The sequence below is a fragment of the Ailuropoda melanoleuca genome, chromosome 3 (assembly GCF_002007445.2).
Source record: "Ailuropoda melanoleuca isolate Jingjing chromosome 3, ASM200744v2, whole genome shotgun sequence".
Taxonomy (NCBI): Eukaryota; Metazoa; Chordata; class Mammalia; order Carnivora; family Ursidae; genus Ailuropoda; species Ailuropoda melanoleuca.
This window is the reverse complement of record NC_048220.1, coordinates 122,999,366-123,018,877: the sequence shown is the minus strand read 5'-3', so window position 1 is coordinate 123,018,877 and position 19,512 is coordinate 122,999,366. Positions and strand designations below refer to the sequence as shown.

The 19,512-nt window shown below is 36.9% G+C and overlaps 1 protein-coding gene across 7 annotated transcripts in view; it reads right to left on the bottom strand.

The window, feature by feature from the left end:
• Positions 1-19,512, bottom strand: part of DROSHA (drosha ribonuclease III) — a 117,755-nt gene that overhangs the window by 41,359 nt on the left and 56,884 nt on the right. For 6 of the 7 annotated variants that reach the window (XM_034657054.1, XM_034657059.1, XM_034657058.1 and 3 more), the window contains 6 exons: positions 17,605-17,729; positions 15,883-15,982; positions 14,320-14,427; positions 3,548-3,655; positions 2,880-3,018; positions 2,466-2,526 (listed from right to left, as the gene is read on the bottom strand). In XM_034657054.1, the coding sequence (XP_034512945.1) occupies positions 2,466-2,526; positions 2,880-3,018; positions 3,548-3,655; positions 14,320-14,427; positions 15,883-15,982; positions 17,605-17,729 (641 nt within the window). The remainder of the gene's footprint in view (positions 1-2,465; positions 2,527-2,879; positions 3,019-3,547; positions 3,656-14,319; positions 14,428-15,882; positions 15,983-17,604; positions 17,730-19,512) is intronic. The other variant, XM_034657056.1, reaches the window with a different exon arrangement.

The window sequence follows — 19,512 nt, the reverse complement described above, 5'->3', positions numbered from 1 at the left end:
CTTCAAACGGGAATTTTAAAGTTTCATCCTGCCTTTCTTTTTACCTCTTGATTGAAGAGGAAGATAGTATGGTCTATGATAATTTCAAAAGAGCAACTCAAGGCAACCCAATTTAAAAAGAAAAGTGAGAGATGAAAAAAAGGCAGAAAAGGAAGCTATACTAGCTACGGCTGGTCATTCTCTTGGCTGTGGAGGCCAGTTATGAGCTGCAGCAACTGTCAACTCTGTCACTTCTAAACCCACTCCACCCACCTTTAACCCGTCTAAGCCTGGAAACCAAGAGGGACAAGTCTGGCTATTCAACTTTTCCACTGCCGGTTAAAAAAGAAATATGCCCCCAAGCAATCTCCTCTGCTGGCTTTCAGAATATAACCTGCCGTGTTTCACACACACAGATAAGCCTCCTGAGAGCAACATCAGACCTTCATCAGCCTTGCTTCCATTCAGTTTGCCATGGGTATTAATGAGATTAGAACCAGTCCACTTCCTTCCCAGATTCTTCAGGGGCCCAAGGCCACACAAAACAATGTTAACATATGAGGGTATCTCCAACCCATTATGTAAGCCCAGTATTATCCTAATAATAAAACCATACAAAACATCACAGAAAAGGAAAACTATAGACCAGTAACTTATAAATATAGACACAAATATCCCCAACACAATACTAGCAGACTAAGTTCGTAGCATATAAAAAGGATTATGCACCATAACCAAGTGAGATGTATCCCAGGAAAGCAAGGTTGGTTCAACATCCAAAAATCAATGAACATAATACATGATAAAAAAAAAAAGGATGATCATCTCAATAGACACACAACAAAAGTATTTGACGAAATTCTACACATTTTCACAAAAATTCAGCAAACTAGGAACAGACGGCAACTTCCTCAACCAGATAAAAGACATCTATGAAAAACCCATAGCTAACATCATTCTAACTGTGAAAGAATGCTTTCCACTAAAAGTTTTAGGAAGAAGACAAAGATCCACTCTCACCACTTCTATTCCGTGTTATACTGGAAGCTCTAGCCAGGGCAACTAAGTTAAGAGAATGAAATAAAAGACATCCAGACCAGAAAGAAAAAAGTAAAGCTATCTCTATTTGTAGGTGATCCTAAGCAATCCACTAAAAAACTATTAGAGCTAACAAATGAGCTCATCATGGTTGCAGAATAAAAGATCAATATACAAAAATCAATTCTATTTCTCTACACGGTCAATGAACAAACCAAAAATGAAATTAAGAACTCAATCCCATGTATAATAGCATCAAAAAAAACCTCTTAGGAATGAATTAAGCAAAAGACATACAAAATGTATACTTAAAACTATAAAATACTATTGGAATAAATTAAAGGCAACTTAAATAAATGTGAAGATATTGAAAGTTCAGAAACTTAATATTAAGATGGCAATTGTTCCCAAATTGATCTACAGATTCAACACAATCACTTTTAAAATCCCAGCTGGCTTCTTTGCAAAAATTGATAAACTAATCCAAACTTTCAGTGGAAATGTAATGGATCCAAAATAGCCACAATAACCTTGGGGGGAAAAAAAAGAAAAAGCTGGAGATCTTGCATTTCTTATTTTTAAAGCTTACAATAAAGCTACAGTAATCAAGACGGCATGGTACTGACATAAGGACAGACATACAGATCAGTGGAATAGAACTAAGAGTCCAAAAATAATCCTCACATATACCATCAATTAATTTTCAACAAGGATGCCAAAACAATTTCATGGAAAAAGATTAGTCTTTTCAACAAATGATGCCGGCACAACTGGATATCCACAGTGGGCAAGAGAATGCAGTTGGACCCCTATACCATGCCATAAACAAAAATTAATGCAAAATAGACCAAAGATCTCAATGTAAGAGAAAAAACTACGGAACTCTTAGAAGAAAAAAGACGTAAATCTCTGTGATTTCATATTAGGCAACGGCTTCTTAGACATGACACCAAAAGCACAGGCAACACAAGTAATAGATAAACTGGACTTCATCAAAATTTTTCTGCTTTGAAAGATATCTTCAAAAGAATGAAGAAACAATCCATAGAATGAGAAAAAATTTTTGCAAATTTGTATTTGATAAGAGACTTGTACCTGGAATATATAAAAATGATTATAAATCAATAATTTAAAAAAGCCGGTCACAAAGGATTACATATTCTATGATACCACGATACGAAATATTCAGAATAGGCAAATCCATAAAGATTGAAAACAGGCTGAAAGTAGAATGTGGCTGCCTAGGGCTGGGCAGACTGAGGTTTCGGAAACGGAGAGTATGGGCTTCTTTTGGGGATGCTGAAAACATTCTAAAATTAAGTAGTGATCATGATTGCACCACTCTGTGAACATTCTAAAAATCATTGAATTGTATACTTTAAGTGGGTGACTTGTATGGTAAATGAATGATACCTCAATAAAGCTGTTATTAACAAAAGCTACTTTACCTTGAGGGAGTTGGGTCATCTTGGCCAAGGCGTGACATAATATTTATTAGAGTGTTAATTCCTGTTTAAAAAGTAAATAAACAAGGAAATACTGTTAGAAGCATTCTAGGACCATGATATGATATGTAGAAAGACAATTATCTATTTTACCCCAATTTGATTTCAAAAGGTTTGATATCTGCATGTCTACAAGTCTGATCAACTTAGTTACTTAAAACACTTGATAGGAGCAAAAAATTTTCCTAAAAAATTCATCCATCCTTATAATAACGCTCAAAGTGAATGCTGTTACGTATGGGTCAGAAAGCACTACAAAATGAGAGTATGCAACAGTTACCAGGAAACTCTTCCTGGTGGGGATTTAATTTACAGTAGGGACATAGGCCAAAACACAAGAGTAAAATCCAAACATACCTTTTTTCCTCATATGCATGTGGTGAACTTTTCTATCTCCATATTTGGGCTGCCGAATTCCACAGTTAGACAAAGAATTCCTGGCATGATCAGGATTCATTCCAAAATTTAAGTGATGACTCGGATGAGTCATGGCCAGCTAAAATTTCAACAAAATAAATTTAGTCTTAAAAACTCAGCAAAGAAGTGCCATCTTTATATCATCTCAAACGAAATAGGAAAGAGATCTATCTGTTCAGTCAAATTTTAAGCCCTGATCTTTCCATCTTATCTTCTCCAGGGTCAAATTTCCAGAGCTCTGGTGCAAGCCCTTTTCTAAAAAGAAACATAAAAATCCACATCTTTCAAAGGAGAATTGGAATAATCATCACCTGGAAAGAAGAGCCATAAAGAAGGTAAGGCTTAAAGAAGGGACTCAGGTTTGACAGGCAAATTTTAGCTTTAGTCTATTTCTTTAGGGATTGTGTCAAACAAACAAACAAACAAACAAATAAATAGTGAGAAAAAGTGTCTGAAAGTGGCAACCAGAGTAGTGTAATGGAAAGGGCTGTGTTACTAAACATCCTCATCATCTCCAGAGTAGAGAATCTCAATGTTCCATTTGCAACCTGCAAGACGAATTACTCCTATTTTGCTATTATGTGAGTGTACAGGAGAGTAATTCTTACCTGTAACAGACAGCGATCTTGGAAAGTATATCCTATCAACTTGTCTAGATGCATTAGGCATTGGTGGTAGCGGATATGATGGGTCAAAACAGGCAACATCATTGCATGCTAGGAAAAAAATTTCAGTATATTTACCTCTATAAAAACTTAAAATAATGCTTCATTTATTTTACAACAAACAAGAACCATTTTTCCCATCCCAGATTTCAACTGTCAAAGTCTTGAAACAGTTTACTGGCTGTGTGACATCCTTGCAAATCCCCTCTTGAGGGGTGGTGGACTATAGGTGCTAAGGGTATAGGCTCTGGAATCACAATGCCTGGGTTTGGCTCCTGCTGTCACTCAGTCATCATGGGACCTGGCGGGGGAGTTATCTGACCTCTCTCTCGTTTCCTCACCTACAGAATGGGGATAATCATGAGAGCTACTTCCAAGGGGGGCTTAAAAGGATTAAATGAGCAAATACAAAAAACTGCTTAATACAAGGCCTCTTAGCCCTCACTCAAGTAGGGAACAGCCCTGCTTCATCAGCACTCAGCAGGGTAACCTCAATGAAGCCAGCAGAATTTCTGTGCCTCCTTGTCTATCTTTAATGCTAACAGAATAGAGCAGAACTCACAAATTCTGAAACTCTGTCAGGGTCAAGATATTTTTGAGAATCTAAGGAAAATTATTCTTTCTCCAGACAAACGGCTACGTGCACAAACATGCAAAAAAAATGTATGTAATTTTAATGGGTTCACAGACCCCTAAAAGCCTATCACTATCCTCCAGGTAAGAACTTCTCAGCCAGATGATCTCAAAAGGCTGTTCTAGGTTTAATACTTAATGATCTAATATTCCAAGGACACCTTTTATAAAATCACCAATACAGTTAAGTCACCTGAGGACATGGAACTTTTACTTTTGTTTCAATCACTTTTCATTTGGCTAAAGATTCCTTATTGGGAGATAATTTCATAAAAGGCATAGCTTTCCTTTTTTTTAATTACACTTCCCTAGAACTCAAGAGAAAGAAGGAGTCATTCTTATTCATCAGAACCTAGAGGCTGGGCACAGCCCACAGAATGACTGACATATGCTTTATATCATTTTAGTCTTTGAAGTTTTTTCAGATGGCATTGTTTAAAAATACATGAAAATGGATTTGCTTGAAACTGCAGATATCAGTTTCCCATATTAACTTATAAGGAAAGATCTCCCAAGTAGGCATTCTAATCAACAGGAAGTCCTTCTTTCCAGTTCAATTCAATAAATACGTATTCGGCACCTCCACTTGAAAGGCTTACTACAGTTGTGGAAGAGAAAAACAATAAGGACATGCTCTTTGCCCTCAAGGGCTTCCCAGAGATATGCCATTATGATCTGAATTACTGGCATTTTGCCCACTTTGTTTTTGTGAGTGCTGCATTAAAAAACACAGTAATATGGGAATAAAATGTGTGGCCAAAGTATAATATCATTTTCCAGGCATTTAAATTGCAGAAAGCTCAAGGGAGTTGATGCTAAAAACTCAAGGTAGAAGGGTCATGAAGACTACACAGTGTACCTATCTTTCTGAAGTATGAACTTAAACTGATGAATTGCATATTTTTTTTAATACCTCCAGGGAGGGATGGATCATTGCCTATCAGGAAAACGACACCTTCTTCAGGTTATTATGCTAAGTGAAATAAGTCAATCAGAGGAAGACAAATACCATATGATCTCACTTATACGTGGAATCTAAAAAAACAATTAAAAAAGAGAAATGAACAAACAAAATAAAAAAACAAACAAACAATACAGAGAACAAACTGGTGGTTGCCAGAGGGAAGGGGAGTGTAGAGAACAGACAAAATAGGTGAAAGAGACTGAAAGGTACAAAGCTTCAGTTATAAAATACATAAGTTACAGCGATGAAAAGGAAGGCATTGGGAATATAGTCAATAATGCTGTAACAGCGGATGGTGGCAGGTGGTGACTACACTTACCACGGTGAGCACTACGTAATATATAGAAGTGTTGAATCACTATGTTGTGCAGCTAAAATTAATATAACACTGTATGTCAACTATACTTAATAAATTTTTTGAAGATTTTTATTTATTTATATGTTTTTATTTTATTTATTTATTTGAGAGAGAGAGAGCAGGAGAGGTGGGGAGAGGCAGAGGGAGAAGCAGATTCCCCGCCATGCAGGGAGCTCAACGTGGGGCTCCAATCCCAGGATCCTAGGATCATGACCTGAGCCAAGGGCAGACACCTAACCTACTCAGCCACCCAGGCACGTCCTTAATACTTTTTTTTTTTTTTAAAGGTAAGAACACTCTCTTTAGGGTACTCTGATGATTAGAAAATTATTTAGAACATTTAGCCCAAATCTGTCTCTTTTGAAGGTTTATCCCTTTGAACCTAGCTGTACCCCAAGAGACAAACAAAATACATGTAACAGTAACATTTCCACATCTTCTCTGTTAACCTAAGTCTTATTTCCTTTAACCTTCACTCACGTGAAACAGCTTTGAATCCTTCACTACGTCCTCTAAACTTGCTCCAAAAAGAACCACTTTCTCTTTCCAGTAAGGCTCTTTCTTGTGAATACCACTAAAAGGTATATATGACCCATGACCATCTTATAACCCAGACAACAAAGTCTCAATGTTATGTACAAGACTGTTAAAATCTCTAGCTCACTTTTTTAAATTATCAATCTTTGCAATGTTGAAATACATACAATCACTGAGCATCTCCCCCCAACCCGCCAATTCAGTTCTGGCAAACGGTTTCATTAAAAAAAAAAAAAAGCTCCTTTAAAGATTGTATGGAAATGGCCGTATGTGGAGTTTTTAAAGCCATTTAAATTCTCTCATAAAAACTGAGCAACTAGAATAGCAAAATAGACCTATAAACAATATGAACAATAAAGAGTAGACAACAAGGTACCCCCATGAACGTCTAAATAAGACAGGGTGAGGACAAAGACCAAGGAGGTCTCGGCATCTGTGAGAAAGAAAAGACAGGGAGAGTAGCAGGGTTTCTGACAGCCCTGGGAATGCAAGAACCCCCAAATTAACATATACTCATCGAAAACGTGACCCAAACTGGAGTGGGCTCTGCAGATTCCAATCTACTGGGTGAGTACAAGAGGACCGTGTAATGGTGTCAGAATGCCGAGGCCCTATAAATGCTCAATGAAAAACTAAAGTTCCTCACAGGGTAAAGCCCCATGGTGTGAAGAAAGTGCTGGGGGTAAAAGTCACATTTAAATTCACTTTTTTTTTTAAAGATTTTATTTATTTATTCGACAGAGATAGAGACAGCCAGCAAGAGAGGGAACACAAGCAGGGGAGTGGGAGAGGAAGAAGCAGGCTCCCAGCAGAGGAGCCTGATGTGGGGCTCGATCCCATAACGCCGGGATCACGCCCTGAGCCGAAGGCAGACGCTTAACCGCTGTGCCACCCAGGCGCCCCGTAAAAGTCACATTTAAGCAGGAGAGGAACAATACATAAAGGGCAAAAGAAAGAGAGAATCCAGATAAAACAGGGGAGTGAAGCAGTGGGGGCAGGTCTCAGGTATTATAAGGCCATTTTTTTTTTTTATCACTTTGCAAAAGCAGTAGAAAGAGGAGCTAATTTGGCTTATACCTCCTTCCTAAAAGTACAGGAAAATATTTCACTTACTTATTTAACATTATTTAACTTGAAGAGCAACAGAAAAGAATCAAGGCAAATACCACCCAAGGATTTTATCAGAAAATAGAGAAAAGGAATAGACTAAGATTCCTCAGATAATTAAAAAAAAAAGCCAGAAAAACATGCCAACAAAACAGATGAAAGCTGTGACCTAACATTTCAAAACAAGCTAAACAAAATCAAGAAAGCAACAGGAGCTGTAAAAGAAAACTACAAATAAATATTATAGTAATTCAGAAATGAAATGACTGGACAGAAGGAATATTCAAAAAGAAGTGACAAAACTCAGGGAAAAAACATTAAAGGAAATAATCATTTTAAGAACAGAGGNGAAAATCCAGAAACCCAGGAGTCATCAACATCTCACCCCAACAAAATCCAAGTTCTATCAATTTAACCTTATTTATGACTTCAGTTCAGTCTCTCATGTTTCCAAGTTTGATTAATTGCAGTCACTATTTGTCCCTCATGCTTCCAGTCTTGTTGCCTAAAGTCTAGTCTCTGCTCTTAAATAAATAAATAAAATCTTTAAAAAAAAAAAAAAAAAAAAGAACAGAGACTAAAGAGAATGAAGACAACACCAAATTAACCACAGACAGTGCTTTGGGAAATAAAAGATAGGAAAAGGAAAAATTTTAGAGAAATAAAAAATCAAAAGGAAATGAAGGATTCAAGAGAGAGTGACAGATGCAGGAGACAACCAAAGATATAAGATGCATATAATAGGAATCCTTAAAGAAAACCAGAACAACAGGACAGAATAATGAAATGTGTAATTCAAGGAAACATTTCTGAGATAAAAGACAGCTTGAAAGTATATATTGAATGGGTACACAGCATATCTGAAAAAATTAACCAAAAACAGCTGACAGCAATGCTTTGTGCCAGAAAACAATGAGAACGTCTTTAAGATGTTAAAGAAAGAAAACATAAACCACAAATTTTATATCCAGCTTAAGTCGCCTTTATATTTAAAGACAAATGGTCAGGAACATGCAGGACCTCAAGGATCATTGTTTTAATAAGCCCTTCTTAAGGTATCTGTCAGAAATGAGCTCAATCAAAAAAAAGGGGGGGGGGACAGGATAAACACTGCCACAGAAACTAGCAGTTACCTTCAAATATATTTTTACCTGTAGATAATCATAAGTGAGTCAAAATTATAGGAAATGCCTAATACTCTACCGTTTAGTACAACTATCAGAAAATGAGGGGAGAATGTGAAGTCCATGAAGAGTAGAGATGAGGTTGTCATGTATCTCGTTGATACTAACTTGCAGAAAAGGATAATCACTTCAAATTAGATGCTGGATGAGAGGAGCACAAGAAATAAAGCAGTCATTTTCAGTAATGGACAATGAGACAATGGGACACACACATACATAGGAGGAAAGGGAGAAGTTTCATTAGACTACAAAGGTGTTGATCTATAGATAACCATTAGAACAGAACTATAAACCTCCCTAAATACAAAGAGATATAAAAAGAAAATAAAAAAGCAAAGAAAATGGACCTCATAGTGACCACATAACAAAAAACGGTTTGGTAGAGGGGAGACCAAACAAACAAGATCGTGTGTGTGTGTCTCTCTGTGTGTGTGTGTGTGTCTGCTTATATTAAAAAGGAAAATCAAATCATTTCTAAAAGATGGCTACCCTTATGAGTTCAGTGTGGCAAGAATGGGGTAGAAGCAAGAGATACAAGTTAGATTTTCAAAAGCAGACTTGGTTTTGTAAACCTGAGTTTGGAATTATGGAAAATATTTTACAGATTTATAAAACAATATTTAATTTTTAAAAGAAACAAAATCAAAAGTCAAATGAAATAAATAAATCTTCTGTGTAAGCAGTTTGTAGTCTAAGCACAAATGACCCAGGGGCGCCTGGGTGGCACAGCCGTTCAGCGTCTGCCTTTGGCCCAGGGCATGATCCCGGGGTCCTGGGATCGAGTCCCACATCAGGCTCCTCCGCTGTGAGCCTGCTTCTTCCTCTCCCACTCCCCCTGCTTGTGTCCCCTGTCTCACTGGCTGTCTCTATCTCTGTCAAATAAATAAATAAAATCTTTAAAAAAAAAAATGACCTAAAAACATAGTAATCTGAGTGTGCAGGCCTCGTGTGATATATCTGCAGAGAATCACAGACAACAAGAAATGCCCCCAAACAAACAACTACTTCCCATAATCATTTTGTTGATGGCGACATTAATATTGTTATTCTGGGACTACTGTTTGTGTATTACAGAATAAATCAAATGAGTAATTTTTTTTGGTGTTATATGGGGTGCCTATATGGGATCAGTACTGAGGGGAAGATTCTTTTTTAAAGTATTCTAACTAATAAATGTGGAAAGAAAAGAATTAAAAGATCACTTTGGCAGCTCTTAATAAATACTGGGTCTGGGTCATAATTCATCAGTGACTAATAATGTCACACACAAAAAAGAGACCATGGATGGAGCTAGAGGGTATTATGCTAAGTGAATAAGCCAGACAGAGAAAGACAAAAAACTCTATAATTTACTTATGTGTGGAATCTAAAAAATAAAACAAATGAACAAACAACAACAGAAGTGAAACAGACTCATAAATACAGAAAACAAACTGGAGGTTGCCAGAGAGGAAGGAGTTGGGGAATGGACTAATTGGGTGAAGGGAATTAAGAGGTATAAACTTCCAGTTATAAAATAAATAAGTCACAGAGATAAAAAGTACAGCACAGGGAATACTGTCAATAATGCCGTAATACACTTACTGTGGAATTTGGTAATGTATACAATTGCTAAATCACTATGTGTTGTACAGCTGAAACTAATTTTATATCAACCATACTTCAATTTAAAAAAAGGTATATGATTGAGGAGAAATACATTCCAATTTGAAAACTTATTTCTTCAATTGAAAAATGGTCTGATTAAGTCAGATTTCTACAAACAGAATTTACTCTCTAAAAGAACTATTAAATGTTTGGATTATCACTTATTATAAAAAGATACAGAGAGAGAGATACCACAGTACCACCCATGAAAAAGTTGTACAAAAAAATAAACTTAAATCTGATCACTGCCATCCAACAGAATTTTCTACAATGATGGAAATATTCTGCATCTCCGCTGTCAGAATAGGCACTAGCCAGATGTGTCTATTAAGTGCTTGAAACGTGGTTAAGACAACTAAGAACTGAATTTTTAATTTCATTTAATTCTAATTAATTTAAGTAGCCACGTATGGCCAGTGGTATTCTATTAGACAGCAGTTTATAATAATTTATAGGAAATATAAGGGAGAGAAGCACATGTTAAATGATACTATAAAGTTGCAATCAGCAAAACCCAGATGAGACCTTAGGAACACTACAGAACACAAGATCCAGTTACTTCAACAACAAAAATCTGCAAGGAAAACAAAGGGAAAAATGGAATGAGAACCTAAAGAGTAAAGAGACTTAAAACACATCAATACATCACAATGCCGGATCTTGTCTGAATGGCCATGGAGCAGACTGAAACAGATCTAGCAGACGATTAGGAAAACATGAGCAGTGACTGTACGTGATGCTACAGAGATGCTGCTGCTAATGGCTGAAGCTGTGTGAGGATGGCATAGTGCTCACTACGCTTTTCTCACTCATCTTGTAGATGTTTGAAATCTGCCTAATAAAAACGTTATTTTGACAGCTTTCTATCAGGCCAGTTAGCCTTCAAGCAAAATCTCGTTCTCTTCCTTTACAAGAAGTACTACAACTCCAGTTTAAAAAAAAAAAAAAATCAAGTATCTCACATGGTCCAAAAATTTGTTAACAGGAACTGTGAAGCCATATGTCTCTCAGAGGTATAAATCTCCATTTCCACCCCAAGATATAACTTAGAAAACGATTCCTTGAATGTGTTGTCAAAAACCTCCTAATTCCTAGAGATATTTCTTTTCACTCTTCGGCCACCCCTCAATAGATCATGAAGCGAGAGTATCAGTGTGACACTGCATGGCAGCCTTCCATTCCATTCCAGAGTCACTGTGGGAAGCCAGCACAGCTATTAATGAGTCCAAATACAGCCCTATGTCTATTCAGTACAAATACCAACCACCACAACTCAGCTTGTCTTCCCAGCACCAACAGCAATTCTCCACACACCTGGGCCTCCTTAGTTTTCTCAAGGAGTTAGTACCCCTGAGTGCAGCATAAGCCTTATGAGGGTTATATGACCATAATGGTAGCAGATTCCTTACTCCTTTTTTGATGTCTCTGTCACCTTTATCCATTCTCATGGTTCAGTTTATTGATTCCCATGAGCCACCTCCTTACTACAGCAGAGCATACAGGTACCTACTTCTGTAAGATACCAATTCAACCTCAGTGGGTAGAACCCCATTCTTAAATTACAGATCCATAGCAACATATTGCCTTTCTGCCTTTTCTGAGGCATACTGTTGAATTTTTCAGCCTCAGTTTCAGGTTTTAATTCCTGCTTCTCCCCCTCCTCCACCGCAGATTACCTAGAAGTCACTCTAATGAACAGCAACACAGAAAAAAACCTTCCAATAGTTTGTCTCTAAACATGGCTACAAGTTCTGGATTTAGCTCACAGGTTCCAGCCCAGCCCTAGATTTCCATTCCTCCTAACACTGGCTGGGGCATCAGGTAGAATTATCTAACCTCATAAAAACCCTAGTAACTTCTCTGGTTGGAAAATTATACTTCTGGAACGAGGGGCTGGTACTTAGGTTTCTCCACCTTAGATTTATCACAACAGTTTTACCTCCAGTAGCAGCCAGATAACATCACAAGGCTTTTGCCAGCAGCCTACTAGCAATTATTACTAATGAACAGGTAGGTTCTATATCAATGAATTACCAAACAGAGAATCCCACCCCCCATCCCCACCCCTGAGGATTTTAGAGAGGTGCTTTTTTTCCTTTAAAATTAAGCATGAGTCTACCTGTTCACAGGCTTCAGGATTATTCAAAGTATTCATTTAGCTGCTATTTCTCAGATTCTTATTCCTCATTACCAAACATACTAAATGCCTTTATTTTGAATGTTTTAAACTGCATTATTACATGCCACCTGCCATCTTATTTGAGGAACACACACAAAAAGAAACAGTTATTCTAGAAGAAGAAATTAAATAAGGCCAACATTACTTGTAAAAAATAGGAGGACTGCAGACTAGAAACATGGCTTCTAAACAGATGGCAGTCGTCTTTGGAAGAGGGGGAGTCCTACGGAGGAAGGGGCTATTATTAGATCAAGGAGTATTCACCTTGGCAGGAGTTTTAATCAGGATCCAATTTCTCTGACCAGTTAGTCAAAGGAAATGAGTGCTTTGCCTGCCAATCTCCAAACAGAATGTAAAAATATAATACATAAAGAAATGATAACCTCGTCCTCCAGCTGCTGCTAATCTAGCTGAGAAGCCAGAGTAAGATACTTGTGACACCGCTGAAGACACAGAACTGCAGTGGAACAGATTATTCAGCGCTGGTACGCAGGCATTTCGCCAAAACAAAGGGGTAGAAGGGCTCAATGCTTTAAACAAAATTGTGTTCAGTGGAACAAAACTGCCTTAGGTCCTGCTACCTAGGGTGGAAATCAAGGACAACTGGATACTTCCTCCATACCCACCACCCACCAATCAGTTATTTTTTATCTTTTTACAAATTAGGGCTCTACAGGGTTTTGTTCAAAAAAAAAGAAAAGAAAGAAAGAAAGAAAAAGAAAAAGTTCAAAGCTAACCAAAAACACAAGTTTAAAACCCACTGAACTGAAAGATCTCTAAGGTCCCTTCCAGTTAATAATGCTCTACAATTTTATGATGTCTCTATCAACTCTGACTTATCACTGAGAGCACCAGATTTTGAGCAGATTGTTGAACATTCTGCTCAGCGTTCTCATGATGTCCACCTTAGGAGACATTATGTCGGTTTTGGAGAAACAGAAAAACTGGATAATATAGCTTCAGGGCCTTAAGAAAAAATCAGCAGAAGACACTCCTGAATACTTACAGTAAAAAAAAAAAAAAATTGATCAGTTAGCAAAATAACTGAAGACTTGGTAGACACAGCTAGCTGCCACTGTAGAGAATTATTCTCTAACTATCTAGTAAGATGGCATCACCAGCAGTCCATCCTAACAATGTAAATGAATCACCCAGCAATATCTTTAATTGTAAGATTAAATCCCACTGTCCAATATAATAAATGCCAACACTGACTTAAAGAAAAAATACCCCATTGTGATGAAATAAATACTCAAAACAGTTTAAACTTATTACCATACATGCTACCATCAAAATAGAGTGAATGGAAGCCTTTAAGTATTCTTCCCAATGGCTGAACATGGCAAACTACATCATCTGACCCCTGCCTGGGTACTCACTGCCTTTACTGCAATTCCCATGGAGTGTAACAAGTATCAATCATAACAAAAGAATCAAGTGAAGACTCAAAGAATACGCTGGGCTTGAGGGGTCTCTGATTTGGTACAAATTCCACTCATAGGAAAAACAAAAATAGTTATTAGTGAGTGTTATATATAGCTGAAAGTTCCTCTATTAGTTCATCCAAGGAAAAACTATTATCAATTGGCTCAAATATGAAATTTATACTGACTTTGTTCATTAATGCCTTCAGTTCTTGGCAACGTAAGTTTGAATCATCAGTCTGGAAAGTCTGGACACACTATCTTCAGGAGTCTGACTGTAAAGCTGCTGGAGTATCTCTTTTGACAAGCACCCACACATACGCAGCACACAGTCAGGTGCATTTGAAGAATACACTTGCTTTCACTCAACATGCAGAGACAGAATTTAGTATTACTAAATAACTGCCCCCACTCACTCCCCCACTGTGCATGTGCATGCGCGCGCGTGCGCGCGCACACACACACACACACACACACACACACACACACTAAACAAGACAACATGAAAACTGACACAAAAACAAAACCGAAACAATAGAAAACAATTTATGGTTGGTGTTCCATTTAGCTACAAGATAGTATGTTCTATACAAACTTAACAGAATCAGGAAAACTTCAGTGGCAGATGCCTTTTACAGAAAGAGATATATAGGTATAAATGTGTTCTCAGAGGCGTCATCACCTGACAGACATCAGAACGGATGCCAGTTTTCCAAAATCCTTGACTACTTAGCTCCACTGTTACTTCTCGTCTCATTGTATTCTTCTGTCGTATTTTTTGGAGCGCTTCCTAGAAAAGAACTCATTATGATGAGTAACCTGACAGTTGTAAAGCAATATTAAGCCAAACATCAAGCATTAGAAAATAAGCTGGATTCATTCAACATAACCCTTACGTTCAGGTATTCAAACTCTTCATGCCAAATTACAATGTTTTATTTGAAATGAAGGCCAGGATGCTCAAAGCCTTGGGTACAAGCCAGCCTTTCCTGGTAACTAGATAAGAAAAAATCTAAACCAAATCGACCATTTTGGTGAGTTCAAACAAAAAAATGTCCTTTTGCTGATAAAAGAAATAAAATGTGATGTTTGGGACTTAAAATCAGCATGTAAAAATTATATTTATATCGAGCCTTATGTTAAGCATTTACATCTAAGAAAGACAATCAGTAAATTAATCTGCAACCCACATAATTCTAAAAGCTGCCTTCTAATTTGCAAAACCCTTACAAAACCTCCTGCAGCAAGGGTACATTTTATTTAAAAAAGACAATGACTTAAAACTTCTGCAAGACATAATCAGGAGCTGACTCTTCCCTTCAACCTCCCTTCAAATAATTATAAAAAAATTTTTATATTTGCACGCTTATTCAATAAAAATCTCACAGGAATTCATAACAACAGGAACGATGACACTGCCTGCACCACTGATTAAATGGCTATTACAGGTCAAATACCACTGGAGGGAAAGTTAAATTGAGTATTTCAGAAGTCCACACAACCACCTTTTTCCCCAGATGCAACGACAGAGAGAAATTTTAGTCAGTCTCCCTTAGCCTTGGTTCCCCCTTTATAATGAAGCAGTCTGGCTCAAGTCACAGGAAGTGACAGGACCAGAATTCAAAGACTTGTCCCAGCTTCAAAGCCTTGCTCTCTTATACTCCCAAAGCAAAATAAAACCTCAATGAGACAAAATTTATGTTGAAACTGAATCCATTTATTCTTAAAATTATGAATTAAGAACGAAAACATAAATGATCCTGGAATATAGGGATAACACTACTCATTAGTAAAAAAATATGAAATTTGGGATATAAAACCTTATGAAATAAGTTTACCCTACTAAAGTAACAGACATATGGAAGACATATGGAAGGCAATCTTTTACGACCTTAAGAGCAAGAAATTTGAGTGAGACTCAAATTATATTCTGTACAGTATAATTAATGATAAAAGGTTGGCCCAGCAATTGTAAAATTTGAAAAATTTCTGTAAGATATATTTATACCCAAAGGTAGGAATCCATTAAGAAACAGGCCTTTTTTTGAGGGGGAGCAGGGAATGCTCCCTTAGATACTAAAAGATGAAAAAAAATCAATCTGTATACTAATGTGAGGAAAGAAAAGCATGATTTTTTAAGAAGTGTTTTTCCATCTTATTCTAGAAGCATGGTGTAATGCATAATCTTGAAATAAACCTGAAGCACATCATCATTAATCCAGGAAGAACAAGATTTGATACCAACCTCCCTTTGTGCCAGCTTCTGTTTGTCAGTTTGTTTAACTTTGGGACTGTTTGCTAGGAGGTGGCGAAGTTTCACATAACTCTTCCACAGTTTCTGGTACCTAAGGAAAAGGACAGACAGACATCTCAGACAAAAAGTAGGAGAACCTGAAGTGCAATAAAACCAGCTGTTTTAATAGGCCTGCTGAATCATAAATTACATTCTTTTAGATATCCTCAATGGCAACAAAGCTTCATTCTAAAGGAGAATCTGATTTGGGGGCAGTGGGGCAGGATGACCAAGAGCCATCTGGAACCTAGTGATTAAGTTGATAATTACACGTCTGTGTTGAAAATGAGATGTCACTATATATGTCCGAATCTCTCTAGAAAGAATTCCAAAGACACATAAAAACCAACAGAAACATGTATCATTTCTCATCATTACCTATTTTATTTCAATATGTACTTTCTGATGTTGATGAAAGAAAGACCCCTTACTTAACAAGGACACAGTCAGTCTCTGAACTGCCTACGTTGAAAGTAAAAGTTGGAGAGTATTAGAAAAGAGAACGCCGTTTGTGCCAATACCCAAGCTATACAGCTGTATCCATTTCTCCACGGGAGGGGCAAAAAGACAAATGGTGCACCAATTTGTATTCACCATGACAAAAATAAGCATATCTGTTTGCAACCAAGTATGTGATAAGCTGGATCAGTCTAAAGGATCCTGTTAAAGCGTCCTGGGAATGAAGAGAAATGCAGTCCTGTAGCAGCACACAGTCCTGCCATCTGAGAGTCCACAAGAGCCTATCACATTCTACTAACATTTGCGACAAGAAGGGACTTTCAACGAATTTTCTGTCATATTGAAACTGCTCCTTTCTTGGCCTTAGCTGGGTCTCTCCTTTTTGGTAACAATTTTTTAGAGAATGGAGGAAAGAAAGAAGTACTTACACAGTGCCTGGTTCACTGCTTCATACTTTTATCCAAAGGGGGAAAAAAAAGAACAAAACCCTTTAGCCTCTTCTAATGTATCAGCCAGAATTGTATTTATGAATTGAAAATCTCCCATGCCCTTTTCTCCCATTATGAATCCTTAAAAAAAAGAATTAAATCAGGAAACTGTTTGTTTGTTTACCGAGGTAGGAAATCCAAACACTTCTGAAGAATATAATGGTACTATTTCCACTCCCACACATCCTCATCTTCTCCCAGAAAAACACTAATAAGACAGTTGGAAAAACTCAAATGTGGAAAGTAACATCAATTCTAAGAGTCAGAAGTCATGCCTTCTCCTTACAACACAACCCTTGATTGTGAATGGGATCTTGAGCTCTTATTAAGATGCCTCCCAAAACAGAATTCTGCATAAATCCAGCAGTGCTAGGAACCAACATGGTGCTACTTTCCTCTAGAGTGCACTGAAAAAATAAATAATAATAATAATACATATTATAATGATGAATAAAGGAAAAGTTCCTTAAAAGTTAAAAATACACGGGACTCATGTTGACCAAAATTGCCAAGGATAATCTATTGAAAATAATTTCCTGCAGTCAAATCAATAGAGAAAGTAAATCTTCAGGAGCTACCAAAACTTGTTTCATTTGGTAACCTAAATTTGGAAACCAGATCTTGGAATTTTTTAATAAGAAAACATCCACTAAAGGGTATTCCTCTGCTAATTCAGCTGTTAGTAGAAGGTGAAATTGGCTAAGACAAACACCGAGAAATATCTTACTGTGGGTCTCCTGCATAACTCAACTGTGCAGGGCGTATCCCAAAGTGGACGATAATCGGAAAAGTAATCACATCGGGGTTGAACTGTTCACGATCCAGTTGATCAATGCGGACAGAGCTAGGTTTCTAGAGAGAAAAATCAAAGCCATTTATTCCCAAAAGAAGTCTTTCAGTATTGACTTTAACCTAAGTAATGAAGAAATTAATCAGATTTTTTCTGGGAAAGCCTCATTCCCCAAGGGAAAACATCATTTAAAACCCATTAATCATAGCAGCTATACTATACAAAAACTATAATGTCATCCCTGTAAATGAGTCTATGCCATTTGGCATAATGAACAATGACTTTGTCCTTTTTTGGAGTCCACATAGAAACCTTTAAAAATTAAACTTTTAAAAGGACACCTAGTCAGATATAACTTTTCCTTAACCTCTCCAAAGGCACAGGGGAAATATTCTACATCATGGGGAAGAAGTGTGCTGGTTTATTCTGTTTCATTTCACATTTCAAATGAATGGCTTGTTTCTATTCAGGATGCCAGATGCCTCTCTAAATATTTTTCCATTAGTTCTTTGTGTACCTTGTTTTTCCTTTCTTTTTTTTTTTTTTTCAAATTACACTATAATTCACATGTAACATTATATTGGTTTCAGGTGCTGGGCATAATAATTCAATATTTGTATACACTATGTAATGATCACCACAATAAGTCTAGTTAGCATCTGTCACCATACAAAGCTACAAAATTTTTTTCTTATAAGAACCTTCAAGATCTATTCTCTCAGCAACTTTCAAATATGCAACACAATACTGACTTACAGTCACTATGCTGTACATTATATCCCCATGACTTATTTATTTTATAACTAGAAGTTTATACCTCTTGATCCCCTTCACTCATTTTGCCCACTCCTCTTCCCCTCTCCCTTCTGGCAACCACCAATCTGTTCTCTGTATCTGAGTTTGGTTTTGCTTTGTTTGTTCATTTGTTTTGTTTTTTAGATTTCACATGTAAGTGAACCATACAGTGTTTGTCTTTTTCTTATTTCGCTTAGGGTAATACCTTCAAGGTCTAACCATGTTGCTGCAAATGGCAAGACATTCTTTTTTATGGCTGAGCAGTATTCCATTGTGTGTGTGTGTGTGTGTGTGTGTGTGTGTGTGTGTATCCATTCATCTGTTGATGAACACTTAGATTTCTTCCATATCTTGGCTATTGTAGATAATACTGCAGTGAACATGGGGGTGCATATCTTTTCGAATTAGCGTTTTTGTTTTCTTCAAAGTACCCAGAAGTGGAACTGATGGATCATATTTTTTAATTTTTTGAGGAACTCCTATACTGTTCTCCATAGTGGCTGCACCAATTTACATTCCTACCAATAGTGCACAAGAGTTCCCTTTTCTCCACATCCTCACCAACACTTGTTATTTCTTATTGTTTTGATAATAGCCATTTTGAAAGGTATAAGGTGATAATTCATGGTTGATTTGCACTTTCCTGATGATTAGTGATGCTGAGTATCTTTTCATGTACCTGTTGGCCATTTATATCTTCTTTGGAAAAATGTCTATTCAGATCCTCTGTCCTTTTTTAATTGGATTTTGTTGTTGTTGTTGTTATTGTGCTATGTGAGCTCTTTATACATTTTGGATATTATCCCCTTATTAAATATCTGATTTGCAAATATCTTCTCCCATTCAGTAGGTAGCCTTTTCATTTTGTTGATGATTTTCTTCATTGTATGGAATTTTTTTAGTTTGATGTAGTTCCACATGTTTACTTTTTTGCCTTTGTTGCCTTTGCAATCAGATACAAAAAATCATTGCCCAGACTGATGCCAACGAGCTTCCGCCTATGTTTTCTCCTGTAAGTTTTATGGCTTCAGATCTTACATACAAGTCTTC